At 41.1% G+C, this 16,253-nt stretch overlaps 1 protein-coding gene across 1 annotated transcript in view; it reads right to left on the reverse strand.

Annotated features, from left to right (window-relative positions):
* Positions 1–1,974: 1,974 nt before the first annotated feature.
* The window catches only part of ARHGAP8 (Rho GTPase activating protein 8), a 43,788-nt gene continuing 29,509 nt past the window's right edge, over positions 1,975–16,253 (reverse strand). Inside the window, exons 9-13 of the mRNA XM_075855964.1 lie at positions 13,999–14,072; positions 10,473–10,550; positions 6,738–6,866; positions 5,276–5,379; positions 1,975–2,559 (exon numbers count right to left, since the gene is read on the reverse strand). Coding sequence (XP_075712079.1) covers positions 2,362–2,559; positions 5,276–5,379; positions 6,738–6,866; positions 10,473–10,550; positions 13,999–14,072 — 583 coding nt within the window. The 3' untranslated portion in view covers positions 1,975–2,361. The remainder of the gene's footprint in view (positions 2,560–5,275; positions 5,380–6,737; positions 6,867–10,472; positions 10,551–13,998; positions 14,073–16,253) is intronic.

The raw sequence follows: 16,253 nt of genomic DNA on the forward strand, positions 1-16,253 counted from the left end.
TCACATTATGACACTGTCCCTATCACCTGCAGTCCTATCCCTACTAACATAATGACATGAGTGAACTGGTCACTGCCTCCCATAATATCACAACACTCATCTCCTGCTGCTGTTTATATTTCTATGAACTGATTGATTAAAGAATTTTATTTTCACTCACATTATAACACTGTTTTTCACTTGCAGTCCTAACCCTACTTTGGGCTCCGTTTATAGGTTCTGTCGGATCTTTCCGTCAGGGGAACCCATGAACGGAGCCCTGACGTTTGTTTCAGTCAGGGCTCCGTTCATGGGTTCCCCTGACGGAAAGATCCGACAGAACCCATGAACGGAGCCGTGACGCAGATGTGAACGAGGCCTAACATAATGAGTGGACAGGTCACTGCCTCCCTCAAAAACCAGCACAGTCCTCCACTGCTGCTGTCATCATTCCAGATTGTTTTATCTTCATTCACCTCATAGCTCATCTTCTCCTGCTCCTTATATCCAGACAATCTTATGGGCAACATGGTTTTCTCTTCTCGCCCACTTCCACACAGACACCCATGGATGTTCTGGAAATAAGTGATGATGCCAAAACGGTGCTTAATGTCTAATTAAAAACTCCTTAAAAGACCAGAAAATTGTTCTTAGATCCTCCTAAGCTCCACAGAGCTCGTTCTAATAGCCTGAAAGAAACAATTACTGACAAAAATTACCTAGAAGAGAACAGTTCGACCTCCAGTAATGGCCGGGAAAGGGCGAAGAAAAGCCTCGTTGCTCATTCTCCGCTCTCCACTTCTCCATATTTTTTCTTTATTGACCTAAATTTGCATAAACCATAAAGTTGAAAGTAATTGAAACCATTGTTTGCAGAGTACAGCGAGTACATATCTGGCAGGAATTGGCTGAATATACACATTAACTCTGCAGTTTACCATTAATCACAAGAGCTGGGGAGGCGGAAGTTTAACAATCCTTCAAGAAATGGTAGAACAGAACAAATACGGAAATGTAGGGCGCAGTTTTAGCTTTATCTCGTACGTCGCACACAGCAAATTCTCCTTCTGTAATAAAAATCATGTCATTCACGGCGACATTACTAAATGTCACATGGCTTTAGGCTTCGCTTTTAGTTTCTACTGACACCTACTGGACCAAGGGGGTATAACAGTTGATAAATGAACTAAAGCGCTAGGAATAAATGAATTATTATGACAAAAACAAAGATTCCTTTACTTTGGCATTAGCGATGCCGGATTATCAAATATTCTGGATTGTCAGATAATCACAGAAACGCACACTATTGCTTCTAAAGGAGAATATTTCCATACAGAGAAACATTAGCAGGGTACATTGAGTGCCTATAGTGCCATCGAATGAAGTTTTAGCTTTGTGCCAGAAAAGAGTGCTAAAAAATAAAACTTTCTGGACTATTGGATGCTGGATTAAAAGATTTTTACTAGAGGCAGAGGTAGCGGACTTTACAAATATCTGTTTCTCTACTGTAGGGAGTAATTCCATCTGTAGTGTATCGATAGTATACTGTGTTTAGCTCACAGAGGATTGTCTAGGCTGGATACAACTGTAGCAAACCCTCAGCTGTGAGAAGTATTCGGTCTGTACAGGTTTTCAGACTCTGGGTGTAAACAAGAAAATTTCTGTTCACTGACCGCAAGCAGAGGTCTTTAAAGTGATGAGGATTTGCAGCACAAAGTATATTAGAAAGGGAAAGACAGTTGTCTACTGAATGATCTTTAGGTCTAACACTATCTTGTGTCTATGGTTGGCTTAAAGGGCTTTCTTTTAAAAGTTTAAATAAAATCCTTATTTTAAATGTATTTTTATTTTTTTAACTTTGGTGCAGTACCTACTTTTAGCCTGCAGATGTCAGTGCAGCAATCGTTCACAGAAGTCTTTAAAACAAACTTTTATTCATTATAAGGCCCTGTACCATATGACATCATCTTTACAGCTTCTAATACGTAATAAAAGTTCTAGAAGGAATATATTAAAATTTATTACAGACAAATAATGTGAGCTGCTTTATATCAAGACAATGGGCCTCATGTATAAAAACTAGTGCGGACAAAAAGTTAAGATGACCATTGAAACCAATCCGATCATTTCTTGTATGATTCGAACTGAGCTGAACTGTAATTGACTTCTATGGGTAACAAGCATTGGATATTCAATAAAATGTACAATATATTTGATGAGTTTTTCCTTTAAATAAAATATCCACATGAAATAATTGGCGGCAGAATATCAAATATAAATATTAGTTATGTGACCTTTTTGAGTGAAAATTTCTGTAACATTTAAAAAAAAAAAAGTTTTTCCAATGTCTTATATGTTCGATAATCCTTTTAAAGGCGCAGTTCAGGGTAGAGTCTCTCCAGGAACGGTTCTCGAGATGAAGATTTTTGGATAGTATTCGATCATCAGCTCTGTAAACATGTTTACGGGAACCAGAGCATTTATTGAAGGGGCGCCTTCTTGTGGCCACACTAAATTTACTCCAAACACACAGGCCAGGTTGGAAGCCGTCATCTTGTTGCTAATGTTTTCCATAGAAACCTGTAAATAAAATAGGTGGTCAGGCAAAATATGCCACACAGGATCTGAAAAAGATTCGCAATACACAGGAAAATGCTGTCTTATGCAAAAAAAAAATCAAGCAGCAGCTGCTATCAATGCCAGGCAGCAGCTGATAAAGCAAGTAAAATTATCAGGTGCATTTAAAAAAAAAAAGAAAAGATGATTGAAATTTAGTACCCCTCTATAAATCATTACTAAGGCCTCATTTTGAACAAGGTGCATTTTGGGCTGTACACTGTAAAAAGAATATAGGAGAGCTGGGGAGTATTTATTGGCAAGCAACTAATAAAATAGGATGTGTGGTCTCTCTTATAATGGAAGATAATTTAGAAGTGATCCTTTTTATGCGTATAAATATAAACATAAACATTACAAAGAGCACTGATCCAAGACAAGGGGACAACATGTCTTAGAAAGGAAAGGCTGCTCCACCATCAATATAGGAAAAGGTTTTTTACAGTAAGATTAATCAGGCATTGAAATGCCCTCCCACAAGAGGTAATAATGAATAAAACAGAATCTGAAAAAAACACTATAATGGAAAATGCAGCACTCAATGCCAGGCAGCAGCTGATAAAGCAAATAAAAAAATGTTGGGTGCATAAAAAAAATAAAATTGTGATCAAATATAATATTGTCCCTCTAAAATTATTTTAAATCGCACACTGTAAAAAGGGTATGGATGAGCTGAGGAGGATTTAAAGACTGGTGAAGCCTTTCTCAGAATAAGATCACCTCAAAGGCATCTTATATTGTATGTCTAGATATAAAAAGGACGTTAGGAAAAAATAGCACAGGTCCAAGATGAAGGGACATCAGTACATATGCAGGAAAGGCAGTTCTATCATCAATATAGGAAAGGATTCTCTACAGTAAGAGTAGCGAAGCTTTGAAATGTCCTATCACAAGGAAGCGATGGATAAAATAGTATCAGAACTTTAAACAGGGCTAAGCATTCATCGAATGACTAATGGTGTTAAGAGCTAAATTTAACAAGGGGAAGGGGCACCAGAATCTGTGCTCATACCTCTCCCCATGCCAACACCACCCCTCCACGTCTCGTGGCCACATTTGCCTTTTTGCTGTGGTAACTGGGCACTCGTCAAACCAATTCTAGTAGCCTATTTAAACAGGCAAAGGTATCCTGACTATTGCCTGAGTATCAGTAGCCATTCCTGGACGCTGCCTAAATTATGTACTTCTGTCTGCCTGTGTTTGAGCCACTGTTCCCTTTTCGACTCTGTCTTGTCTCCCCCCGTGGATTTCTCACCTTTTCTTCGCCTCCCCGGTTTGACCTAACGAATAAGCTTAGCAACTTGCACAAAATTTATTAACCCACATGGGCCAATTTGATGGATTTGGTGCAACTTGCAGCATTTTTGCTGTTTCGTAAGTATGACATTTTTTATATCGTTCAACCCCCTCCTTTTTAATGCAAAAAAGGTGTTACTGTCCCTTTAATACTAGAATGTTGAAATACTAACATGTATATTTTCATCATATTTATATTCCATGACTCCAGGATGGGAATTGCAGTATAATTTGTGGAATATACATTTATTTTTCCTTTTGCATAATAGATTATCATAATAATGCAGTTCCGCCCGCGTGATTATAAATCTAATGACTTTAATGGGTCACATGGGGAATTGCTAATATAATTTTTCTATTTGACTAATCAGATTTATGCACACATCAAGACAAACATTGGTAGAGTTATGTTCCTGCAGCCGCGTCCTACAATTTAGATAGCGAGCGGCGGCTGCGATCCCCGGCATTAATGTACTGTGTGCTCTGTCCATAATGCAACGCTCTGCTGGTTAATTACCGGGAATGTTATGTCGAACCTCCGCACACCTCATTACCGTCTCAAGTACCGGCCTCTTAAGTTCATAGAGATGAGGCATTTACTGTAGAGCAAATGTCCCTCACTGTGCAGCGTCCACATAGCTGATAGGACTGATTGGTCTTCATGGTTTTCTTAAAGACGAATGTCACCATTAATGATGGAAGAGAGAAATTTACAAGAGCCTATTTTATTAATACTGATTTGGACATTATGTCTCTTCCTCTTATTGTCTCATCATAGATGTTGATGGCATATCATTTATTTATTTAAAATGGGCACCATGTAATACTTCTTTTACCCTGTGGTGGTGCTGTAGGGGAATTGAACACTTGCTGCCCGGTTCCCCCTTAACTGATTGCTTGGGCTCCAGCAGCAGGACATTCGGTGCTCAGCTTATTGTCATTCTAACCAGTGACATACACAAAAAAGAAGGGGCCCTATAGCATAGAACAAAATGGGCCCTCCATTATGGTTGTCGGGTTTTGCATCCAGGATAGAAGAACTTTTTGTTTGTTTTGTACTCCACACTCTTTCTATAAGCCTCGGATTAATGTGCCACCCCTTGTTTACTAACAATGTAGTTCCTCTGGGGTGGAGAGTCCGGCACAGGTTCTTAACACCCACTAGCAAAGGGGATGAGACCAATCAGGGCTTTGCCCCTCTCTCCATAACCCGCATGATCTGCCTCTACGATATGTACAGCCCTTTGAATTTTACAAAAAAGGATCGTTCAAAGTGGTCAATCCTGTTACATTGTTTTTCTTTCTGTTTAAAAAATACTCATAAAGTACTTGCCACGGCCCCTGGACAGATACGATCAGTTCTCAGAAGCGGGTCGGCACTTACCATGTTTAGGAAACATATGAGATATTTGAGGACGGCGAAGTTGTGCTCTGGGAGTTGGTGGACAATATGTTTACAGCTGTTGACCCGCAAGATGCTTTCCACGTCTGGAAGAGAAATCAGGAGCAAGTTACATGATGGAGCTGAGTAAATACACCAGTTCTATAGAGATTTCTCTGATACATTAAAGTGTAAGTATCATTGTATAATTAGTAGTACAGGCTGTCTGTAAATGTTCCAAAAAATTACTCAGACCCGAAAAAATTGGTCTCTTGTAACACAGTAAATAGTATACAGAAAGAAGGGAGAGGAGGGGGATGCAGTTGCAGTTTCTCTCTCTTTCTGTTACACTGCATGCTATGAGAGGGGACAGAAGTGTGGATATATCAGATTGATCATATTATGGGTAAGTGTTATTTTTAACACCTTCCAGCAGACTGTAGTCTCCCTATAAGTCTCTGTTCACATCACATTCTGTGCTTACGTATAGGCATGCAGTGGCCAACGTTGCCCATAGGCAACCATGATTAAAAGATATATATATATTGCGAGATATATGATTTTTGCGGGAAGCCTCTCTATAGTAAAGTGCTACAGACTATACTTTCCGATACAGTTAAAAAAACAAAAACCTGACGTATACCTGCCGGGTGGATGCTAAAAGGACACTTTTCTGGTACCGTCAGGTAAATTAGAATAAAGATGCTACGTGAACAGCGTCTAAAGGTATGTTCTCACGCTGTTTTTCAGGCATGTTTCAGGGCGTAAATGCCCCGCAATACGCCTGAAAAAACGGTAGCTAAAGGCCCACAAACATCTGCCCATTAAATTGGATGGGAAAAACTGTGTTTCGTTCAGACAGGGCATTTTTATACATCGTCGTTTTAAAAAAACGGCGCCTAAAAAACGCCCCATAAAAAGAAGGAACGTGTCACTTCTTGAGCCATTTTTGGAGCTTTTTTTCACTGTGTCAGTGGAAAAACGCTTCAAAAAACGTTTTCAGCTTAAAAAACGGCTGAAAGTCAGCCGGTTTTGAGTTTGCGTGTGAACATAATCTCATTGTTCAGAAACCTACTCACTAAACCAAAAAATCCATCTAGAGTAATACAGCAAATAGTAGACATGGAGGAGGAGAGAGGAGGGGGATGCAGCTGAAGTTTCTCTCTGTGTCTGAGACTTTATGCTGTGAGAGGGGAGGGGGAGCAGAAGTTGGAAGATATCTGATCTCGTTGATTTCCTTAAGCAAGATTCTTCTTAGTTTTCTCCAGTGTTGAAGTTAGGGTAGTTTCTTGTTGCTGACCACGTCCACCAACCACAACTTTGGTTTGTCCCAAACTATGAAAACCAGGGGTTCATTGGACACTGCTGAATTACATGTTGGGTATGACAGGGGTCATGTGCGGCACCTAACTCTCCTGAGCCTTGTAAAGTCTACACTAATTCACACCATGTTAGTGGAACTTACTGGTAATATTAATGATCATCCGGTATGAGCGAAAAGTCAGCAGTGGTTCTGGGAGTTCCCGCAGAAAGGTCTTCAGGACACTGGCGGGGACATGCGTATCTCCGTATTCATCGAAATTCACCGGTTTACCTGAAGATTGACATAATTATATTGATTGGTTTCACTCATTAATATTTAGCTGCTCGACACACAACAGATCTGCTGAATATTAATGGAGTCTTAGCTGAAGCTGGAACATTAAAATGATTCAGGCGGAGAAATAATAGACTCAGGAACCGCAGAGAAAGTCATCGGAAATCTTGTTGCATATTTAATGGCCTGGGTTAATAATAATAATAATAATAATAATAATAATAATGTTCTACAAGGTTTGTATTTAGATACACATACAAATAGTAAAATTCCAATAATCCGGAATCAATGGTCTGGAAAGTGTCCAGCATCTTGGTGGCGCGGAGGATGCCCGATTATTGGAATTTTACTGTCTGTATATAATGTTGTTAGAACTAGAATTCAGTCAATGTGCCTTAACGACAAAGTGGTGTAAACGGTTAGTAAATAGGGGCTTGTTCTGTATGTTCCCTGTTTTGGATATAACTGCGCTATTTTTCAGGTCCATAATATTTCATATATGAGCCCCGGAAGGTGTTGGGTCAGAATGCAAAATGAATACTGGGTCCCCTCTAAATCCATGTCCTGTTTATATCACAAAGGGACAACGAGGGCTCTACAGTGTGAGGACCGATATTTAAATTGTCTGTAGTCACATCTGGATTTAATGCAGATTTTTGAATGGAATTACCACACATTTCTAATCATTATGTGAAACTGAACATGGGACATTACAGCGTATAATAATAATAATAATAATAATAATAATAATAACAACAAATAATAATAATAATAATAATAATAACAAATAATAATAATAACAACAACAACTAATAATAATAATAATAACAACAAATAATAATAATAATAATAATAATAATAACAACAAATAATAATAACAAATAATAATAACAACAAATAATAATAATAATAATAACAACAAATAATAATAATAATAATAATAATAATAATAACTAATAATAATAACAATAATAGTAATAATAATAACAAAAACTAATAATAATAAATAAAAATAATAACAAATAATAAATAATAATAATAATACTGGTAATAATAATAATAACAAAAACTAATAATAATAATAAATAAAAATAATAACAAATAATAAATAATAATAACAACAAATAATAAGAATAACAAATAAAAATAATATTGCTGATAATAAATAATAATAATAATAATAATAATAATAATAATAAATGGTATAATTCCCTCTACAGTGAATTATAAGAATATTAGTCGTCACCTCAGAGTTCTCTGACCATATAAAAGCATGAGGTCGTCGTCTGACTACATTTACACAGGTCATGGAACTCGGAGGTGACTCCTAATAGTCTCATAATTTATACTGGGGGTGGGGACGGACATTATTCATTATAATAGAGAGAAAGGGGAGATTCCTGTCCGCCATTGATTGGTTAATATAAAATGTCCTTATCAATAAATGGATGTTCTGCAGCAGCTGAGTTGTGTATATAGGGCTGTTTTAACCCATTGGTGGGCCCAGTGCAAAGATGTTTTGCCCCGTTTCCACGACAAATTAAGTCGATTTCTCTTCAGGTCTCCTCCGATCTGTGCTATGTGTGGTTTGACGCAGACAAGCACGATTACGTCACTGCATCACGCCTGTCTGCACCGAGCCACTCACGGCAGACGTCACAGGGTAAATGATGGTTCCCAGCGCCACCCACGTCCCTTCGAGAATGGCGGTGCCAGGAGCTAATGGCCCTATGTATGTCTAATGATGTTTTGTAGCATCTGAGATGTGTAGTAGGATGTCCTGCACCAGCAGAGTTTATATTATGATGTTCTGCAGCAGCTGAGGTGTGTATTAGGATGTTTTGCATAATACATAATAAAGAGGGAGCATTACATGTCAGTCAGTGTATCACACAGGAGATGGAACGCCCTAAATAAGAGTGATCTGCCACAGACTACTCCTGCCGGAAGAGATAGGGCATGACCACACGTGGCGGATTTCCTCCGCAACTGTCCGCATCAATGCCGCACAGAATCTGCGTTGCAGATTCTGCTGCGGATCTGCACAAAATGTGCAGTAAATTGATGCGGACTAGCTGCTGCGGACTGCGGGAAAAGTGCTTCCCTTCTCCCTATCAGTGCAGGATAGAGAGAAGGGACAGCACTTTCCCTAGTGAAAGTAAACGAATTTCATACTTACCGGCCGTTGTCTTGGTGACGCGTCCCTCTTTCGGCATCCAGCTCGACCTCCCTGGATGACGCGCCAGTCCATGTGACCGCTGCAGCCTGTGCTTGGCCTGTGATTGGCTGCAGCCGTCACTTAGACTGAAACGTCATCCTGGGAGGCCGGACTGGAGACAGAAGCAGGGAGTTCTCGGTAAGTATGAACTTATATTTTTGTACAGGTTGCTGTATATTGTGATCGGTAGTCACTGTCCAGGGTGCAGAAACAGTTACTGCCGATCGCTTAACTCTTTCAGCACCCTGGACAGTGACTATTTACAGACGTCTCCTAGCAACGCTCCCGTCATTACGGGAGCCCCATTGACTTCCTCAGTCTGGCTGTAGACCTAGAAATACATAGGTCCAGCCAGAATGAAGAAATGTCATGGCAAAAAAGCAAGACGCATCCGCAGCACACATAACATGTGCATGACAGCTGCGGACTTCATTGCGGAACTTAGAATCTCCATTGAAGTCAATGGAGAAATTCCGCCATGAGTCCACCACTGCTCCGCAACAGACAGAGCATGCTGCGGACACCAAATTCCGCTCCGCAGCCTATGCTCCGCAGCGGAATGTTACGCATCGTCTAAACGAACACTTCTAAATAGAAGTGGAAGTCAATGCAGAAACGGCTCCGCTGCGGATTAACGCTGCGGAGTGTCCGCAGCGGAATTTAAGTGAAATTCCGCCACGTGTGAACCCAGCCATAAGCAGTGTCGACGTTGTGCTGCTTATCTCTGTATCGATTCTGACACCAGAATGTGATGTTTATGCAATTATTATTTACAGACAGGACATTTCCATTGATATTTATTATAATAATATAATATATTAATGTATATAACGTAATTTATATATATATATATATATATACATATATATTGTATAGATTATTTTAGGAGAGTAATGAGCACCGATTGGCTCCCAGGTGCACAGGATATTGGCACATCGGGACTGCACTGCTTAAAATGGGCAACGACGGGGACATAAAATGTAATTGCCAGTGGCCTGTAATAATCTCAGCGGCCGTGACATTTCACCCGTCATTACAGGAAAGAAGGGACTGATGTCAGGAGGAAGGACAAGTTATTATCTCACGATATGCACCGTCTCGCCCATATGGGGGGGGGGGGGGGCGCCGAGTTGTATATCTTCGTCTCCGGTAACCTGTTTCACTATGAAACCTTCTAACTAATGTCTCTTCTATATGAATCAACATCCCCTGTAAATTCCCGCTACTGTCTCCCCGGCGGCCTCAATACATCTCCCGTTAACGTGACATGGAGATTACAAATGGCTTTATGATTAACTAATTAAATGAGCGGGCGCTGCAGAAAGGTTCAGTATCACGGAGACGCCACGCTCCGATGATCGCAGATTGCTTTGGGAAACACTAACCGAGATTATAAAGCTTCTGGATTTCTTTGATGATGTGAACGGAAACTGATCTTCGAAAGAGTCCTTCTGTCCGCAGCCCTGGAAGACAAAAAAAAGGGACATTTGTAGGATTTGTAGGTAACTACCACTGTAGCAGTCATAGCGGCCACTATGGGGCCCGCGGCATGAGTGGGCCTGTGCGCCCGCCGTCGCGCCCCTACCATGCCCGGAAGCGCCGCTAGCACCCGCCATGACTGCTACAGCGGCAGCGATGCAACATTAAATAGTATCTGTGTCCTTAGGACAAAGAAACTATTGAATACTATGGCAGAGCAGGGCACTATCTACAGAGTCACTATCTACAGGGGTCACTGACTACAGGGGGGGCTGTATAGCACTGTCTACAGGGGGCACTACAAGGGGGGCTGTGTGTGGCACCCAGGGGCGGTGTGTGGCCCAGTCAAAACTTTGCTATTGGGCTCAGTCTTTCCTAGTTACGCCCCTGGAGAAAAGGGGCACAGACGAGGGGGGAACCTGTGTAGGAATCCCCACCCCAGAGGTTCTATAAACAAGGGTGTGGGATTAGCTCAAGGATCATGGAAAGGATCTAGGGGCAAATAAAAATAAAAACCCTCCTGTCCCTGGAGGAGTTTGGTCAGGTTAACCAGCACCAGAAGAAAGTTCTCCAAAAATGTTAACCCTCATTTGCAAGACATTTGTAAGCCCAACCCTGTCCATTGAACTAGGACCGCCCACCAAACCTTCAAGTCCCACCCCCGAGGTTCATTTGGCAGGAACAAGACAGTTTGGAGGTCCTATTGTAATTTTACCTATTAGGCCCCCTCACCTTTATGTACACACCGTACACCAGCAGGATATTATATATAAAGTCAAGAAATCTCATAGTCATCCTCTCAGCTGTTATCTTGGTTAGGTAACTGATTCTCAATGAAAATAGTTAATAGCAACCAGTACGACCAGCACCCATAGTGGTTGTCACCAGCTTTTCACAGATTCTAAATGCCGTATAAAATTGCCCTGCTCCCTTTCTCCTGATGTGTTTGTTAAGTGTCAGTTTTCACTGTAATTCTGGCATTCTATTCATGAACAAGGAGGCGCAGAATGAATAGTGCTATAGGACCAACACAAATAGGGAGACAAATACTCTGATTGGACAGTGTCAATGCCAGAGAGGGGATGCAATGAATGGTAACACCCAGTTATCAATTTAGTCAGGCATTTCCAGGAGGAATAACAGAGGAACGGCGCAATGCATTCAGTCATTTTATTCACAATGGATTTAATTAGCCTTTTTAAATGAAAAAGACGATTTAATATCAGCAATGTTTCACAATAAATCGTCTAGGGAGATATTTTGGGGTAAATGCAGATAAACTTTAGCACATATCTCTTGGCTTGAACCTTTATGATCTCTTTTCAGTCACATTCAAAATTATTGTTCATGTCGTAAAGGGTCATTAAGTGGTTACGGTTACAACCATTAGTGCAGCTATTTGCATATGTTTTAATGGGAATTTATTAAGTGTTTATTTAATTAGCGCACATAAAAATGCAAATAGCTCAAATATGATGCAAATCATTCTGAGAAGTGTCTTCTTGATGCCAAGCACTGTATAGGAAAAACGAACCGCCCCCCTTTCATTATAGCAGCTGAGCTAAGCTATTCGGGGGGCATCTGAAAACCAACTTGTAGTCAATTTCCAATAACAACCAGCAGAACTATGAATTCAGCTCTGGAGTATAATACAGGCTGTTCTTCACCAGAGTATACAGGACAAGGGTTGCAAACTGATTTTTTCTCCAGGGTAAAGGAAAACCTAGCTATGACTTTATCCACTAGACCACTTATTCAATGCCATGCCTACCATAGAGGCAAAACGTGCCACTACTATGGGGCACATAGTGGACAGGGGGCCTGGCACTGAACTGCTCCCATTGATTCCCTTCATAACGAAATTCTGTTTACCTGCAGAAACCACTAGGGGGGACTCCCTACATACAGATTTAGACAGCTCTTAATATATTAAAGTGTAACTAAACTTTTGAAAAACTTTTGACATGCGATAGTGATCTGTCAAAAGTTTTGATCGGTGGGGGTCCGAGCACTGAAACCCCCAACGATCGATAAAACAAAGCAGCAAGAGCATTCTGGTGTACCCTGTGCCGCTTTGTTTCTGCTCGGCTTTCCTCAAAAAGCAGAGCGAGCGGTGTACGTAACGGACCCATAGGCTTTCCACTTGCTCTGCACTCAGAGAAAAGCCGAGCAGAAAAGAAGCAGCAGAGCGCTCACCCGAGTGCTCCTGCCGCTTCATTTTAGCAATCAGCGGGGGACTCTGTACTCAGACCCCCACCGATCAAAACTTTTGACATGTCACTATGGCAAAAGTTTTTTGAAAGTTTAGTTACCCTTTAAATGCGAGTTGTATAAAACCATATGAAGTCAGCGCCATCTAGTGGTGGCAACAGGCAGCCAGAAGTTTATCATTCAACTTTATTAGGGTGTGAAAGGAAGCAGGGATTTGGAGCTCTGTGTCCAAAAAGGGGATGTCGGACCCTAATAAGATATATTATAAAAATAACTCAGCACGGAATATATATTAATAGGCCCTAACCAGTGGGATTTCAGACCGTCAGTGCTAGAATAAAGGAATTTCACAATCGATGGCTAGAAGATAGATAATACGATCATTCTCTATGGCGCGGGTTACAGGCTAACAATATAAACGCTGAAAACAAACAAAAAAAATATACAAGAACGCAAATACAAACTCAAGAGCGACTCAGAAATAGGATAAGGAAACTCTCAAGAGCAAACAGACCGCTAAGTATACAGCCCAGAAGTAGCACTCGAGGAGTTAGAGGATGACTCACCAAGATAAAATCAGTAATTACTCCTATAACCTGTTACGTTCCACTTACTCCAAGGTCAATGAGAAATAGACAGGGAGCTCGTGTCAATCATAGGTAACTCTGCTGAGCATAATTAAAGGGGCACTCCAGTCATTGCATTATTGTACATTAATGACCCCCTCGTGACCCACCAATGATGACTGGGCTTAATAATTGTAGAATTAACAGGTATAAATCCTTAATTTTTATTAGATCACAAGGAAATTATTTCCACTGGCATTTTTAAAATCCTTCTCTATCTTGGGCAGGGCTTAACTGTCACATGACTGTATTCTTGTGCCAGATGAGCAAGATAAAGTAAGCATTACATAAGGGTAACACATTTGGTGTTATGGGGAAAATTATGTCATGATGATAACAGCCACATATTGCTACAATGTAGAAACCATACTGTTACAACAAGGGAGGGAGCACAAGGTTTTTCTTAATACTTATTAGATTTTTTGGGCAGATCTTAGCTATAACAGTACCTTCATCTTACTTCATTGACCCGCACCCCCACATTCCTACTAGACCTGAAGTTCTGAACCCCCCAAATGGCTGAACCTGAACATTATCCCGTGTTTTAACCCTTAAACTGAATGGTAACGACTAAACCATTCAGGGTACATCTCACCTTTTACTTTCAAATAGGAGATCGTGTGCTCCATAACTGGTGGGATCAGATCTCCTTTGTTTTTGTTCTTTAGGCTGAAAAAAAAAAGAACAGGAACATGAGCGAGAACTGGAAAATCAGGATCGGATTGGATGTTGCTACTGCTACCTTAAAGGGAAAAAGATGAAAAGGTTATCTCACTATAGACGTGTTTAATCAGTTGGGATTTTATGGCTGCTGTGAGCCGCCACATCGATCGCCAGAGCGAAATGGCATCACGTTAGGTTAATAGTCCTAATCACAACATTACAACTCCATCTGTTTCAGGTCAGACCCCTTCTGAAACATCTAAGCTGAAATCGAAATTTATCGATGTTGAGAGTCAGAGCAGCCATTTTTAGGAGGTACAATTTAACATTCACATAGTCACCCAGGCTTCATAGAAATGCATAGTCCCTGCTCTCTCTCCTCCCCCTTGGCTGCTTCTTTTATACTGAATGTAATTTAATGCCTGATCTTTGGCAGCCTGGGAATTCAAAGCTAAAAAAAAATTAACCAAGACCATGTGTAAATTATTTTTTTCTTCTACATTTACTATAATTTACAAGATAATCTCGTAGCTGGCGTATAGTTCTCTTTCTGACGCACGGACAGCAGTGGATGCAATATATTTATTAAGAGCCTTGTGCCCAGGGTGGGATTCAAATTTTTAACAACAGCTTCCCTGTTTTGGGGGGGGGGGGGGTGTCACAGTGTTTTGCGGTGTATCGCGCCATGGAAAATGATTCTAATAATAAAACAAAAAATAACGATATTCAAAATATTAAACTGGACTTTAAATAAATAAATTCGCTATCCAGAATGTTTAACTGGATTTCTAGACTACGTATATAATTACATAAGCGTACATACCTACCCACACATTATATTACACTCACCCATTACGTATAGACCTATATCCTAAGAGTGCTCAGCCCATTTAGGCTGGGTTCACACGTGGCGGAATTTCACTTAAATTCCGCTGCGGACACTCCGCAGCGTTAATCCGCAGCGGAGCCGTTTGTCCATTGACTTACACTTTAATTTAGCAGTGTTCGTTTAGACGAGGCGTAAAATTCCGCTGCGGAGCATAGGCTGCGGAGCGGAATTTCGTGTCCGCAGCATGCTCTGTCTGTTGCGGACCAGTGGCGGACTCATGGCGGAATTTCTCCATTGACTTCAATGGAGATTCTAATTTCCGCAATGAAGTCCGCAGCTGTCATGCACATGTTATGTGTGCTGCGGATCCGTCTTGCTTTTTTAACTTGACATTTCTTCATTCTTGCTGGACCTATGTATTTCTAGGTCTACAGCCAGACTGAGGAAGTCAATGGGGCTCCCGTAATGACGGGAGCGTTGCTAGGAGACGTCTGTAAATAGTCACTGTCCAGGGTGCTGAAAGAGTTAAGCGATCGGCAGTAACTGTTTCTGCCCCCTGGACAGTGACTACCGATCCCAATATACATGTATCTGTAAAAAAAAATGAAGTTCATACTTACCGAGAACTCCCTGCTTCTGTCTCCAGTCCGGCCTCCCAGGATGACGTTTCAGTCTAAGTGACGGCTGCAGCCAATCACAGGCTAATAACAGGCTGCAGCGGTCACATGGACTGCCGCGTCATCCAGGGAGATCGGGCTGGATGCCGAAGGAGGGACGCGTCACCAAGACAACGGGCGGTAAGTATGAATTTCTTTGACTTTCACAAGGGAAAGTGCTGTCCCTTCTCTCTATCCTGCACTGATAGAGAGAAGGGAAGCACTTTTACCGCAGTCCGCAGCAGCTAGTCCGCATCAATTTACTGCACATTTTGTGCAGATCCGCAGCAGAATCTGCAACGCAGATTCTGTGCGGCATTGATGCGGACAGTTGCGGAGGAAATCCGCCACGTGTGGTCATGCCCTTAGTTACACTGTGCACTGTGAGAAGGGTGGAGGACAGTGCGGCATGCGTAGTAAGCCGCGACAAATCTCCCGGCTAATGCACAGATACGGTTCTCAGAACCAAGCTATATACAGGATATATACAGGATAAGAACCAGGCTCAGTACATATATACAGCACCAGGACAAAGTTCAGTACATCTATACAGCACCAGAACAAATCTCGGTACATATATACAGCACCAGAACCAATCTCGGTACATATATACAGCACTAGAACCAAGCTCATACATATATACAGTTCCACAACCAAGCTCATACATAAATCCGGAACCAAGTTCAGTACATACATACAGCC

This window comes from Rhinoderma darwinii, chromosome 3, assembly GCF_050947455.1.
Source record: "Rhinoderma darwinii isolate aRhiDar2 chromosome 3, aRhiDar2.hap1, whole genome shotgun sequence".
NCBI classification, from domain to species: Eukaryota; Metazoa; Chordata; class Amphibia; order Anura; family Rhinodermatidae; genus Rhinoderma; species Rhinoderma darwinii.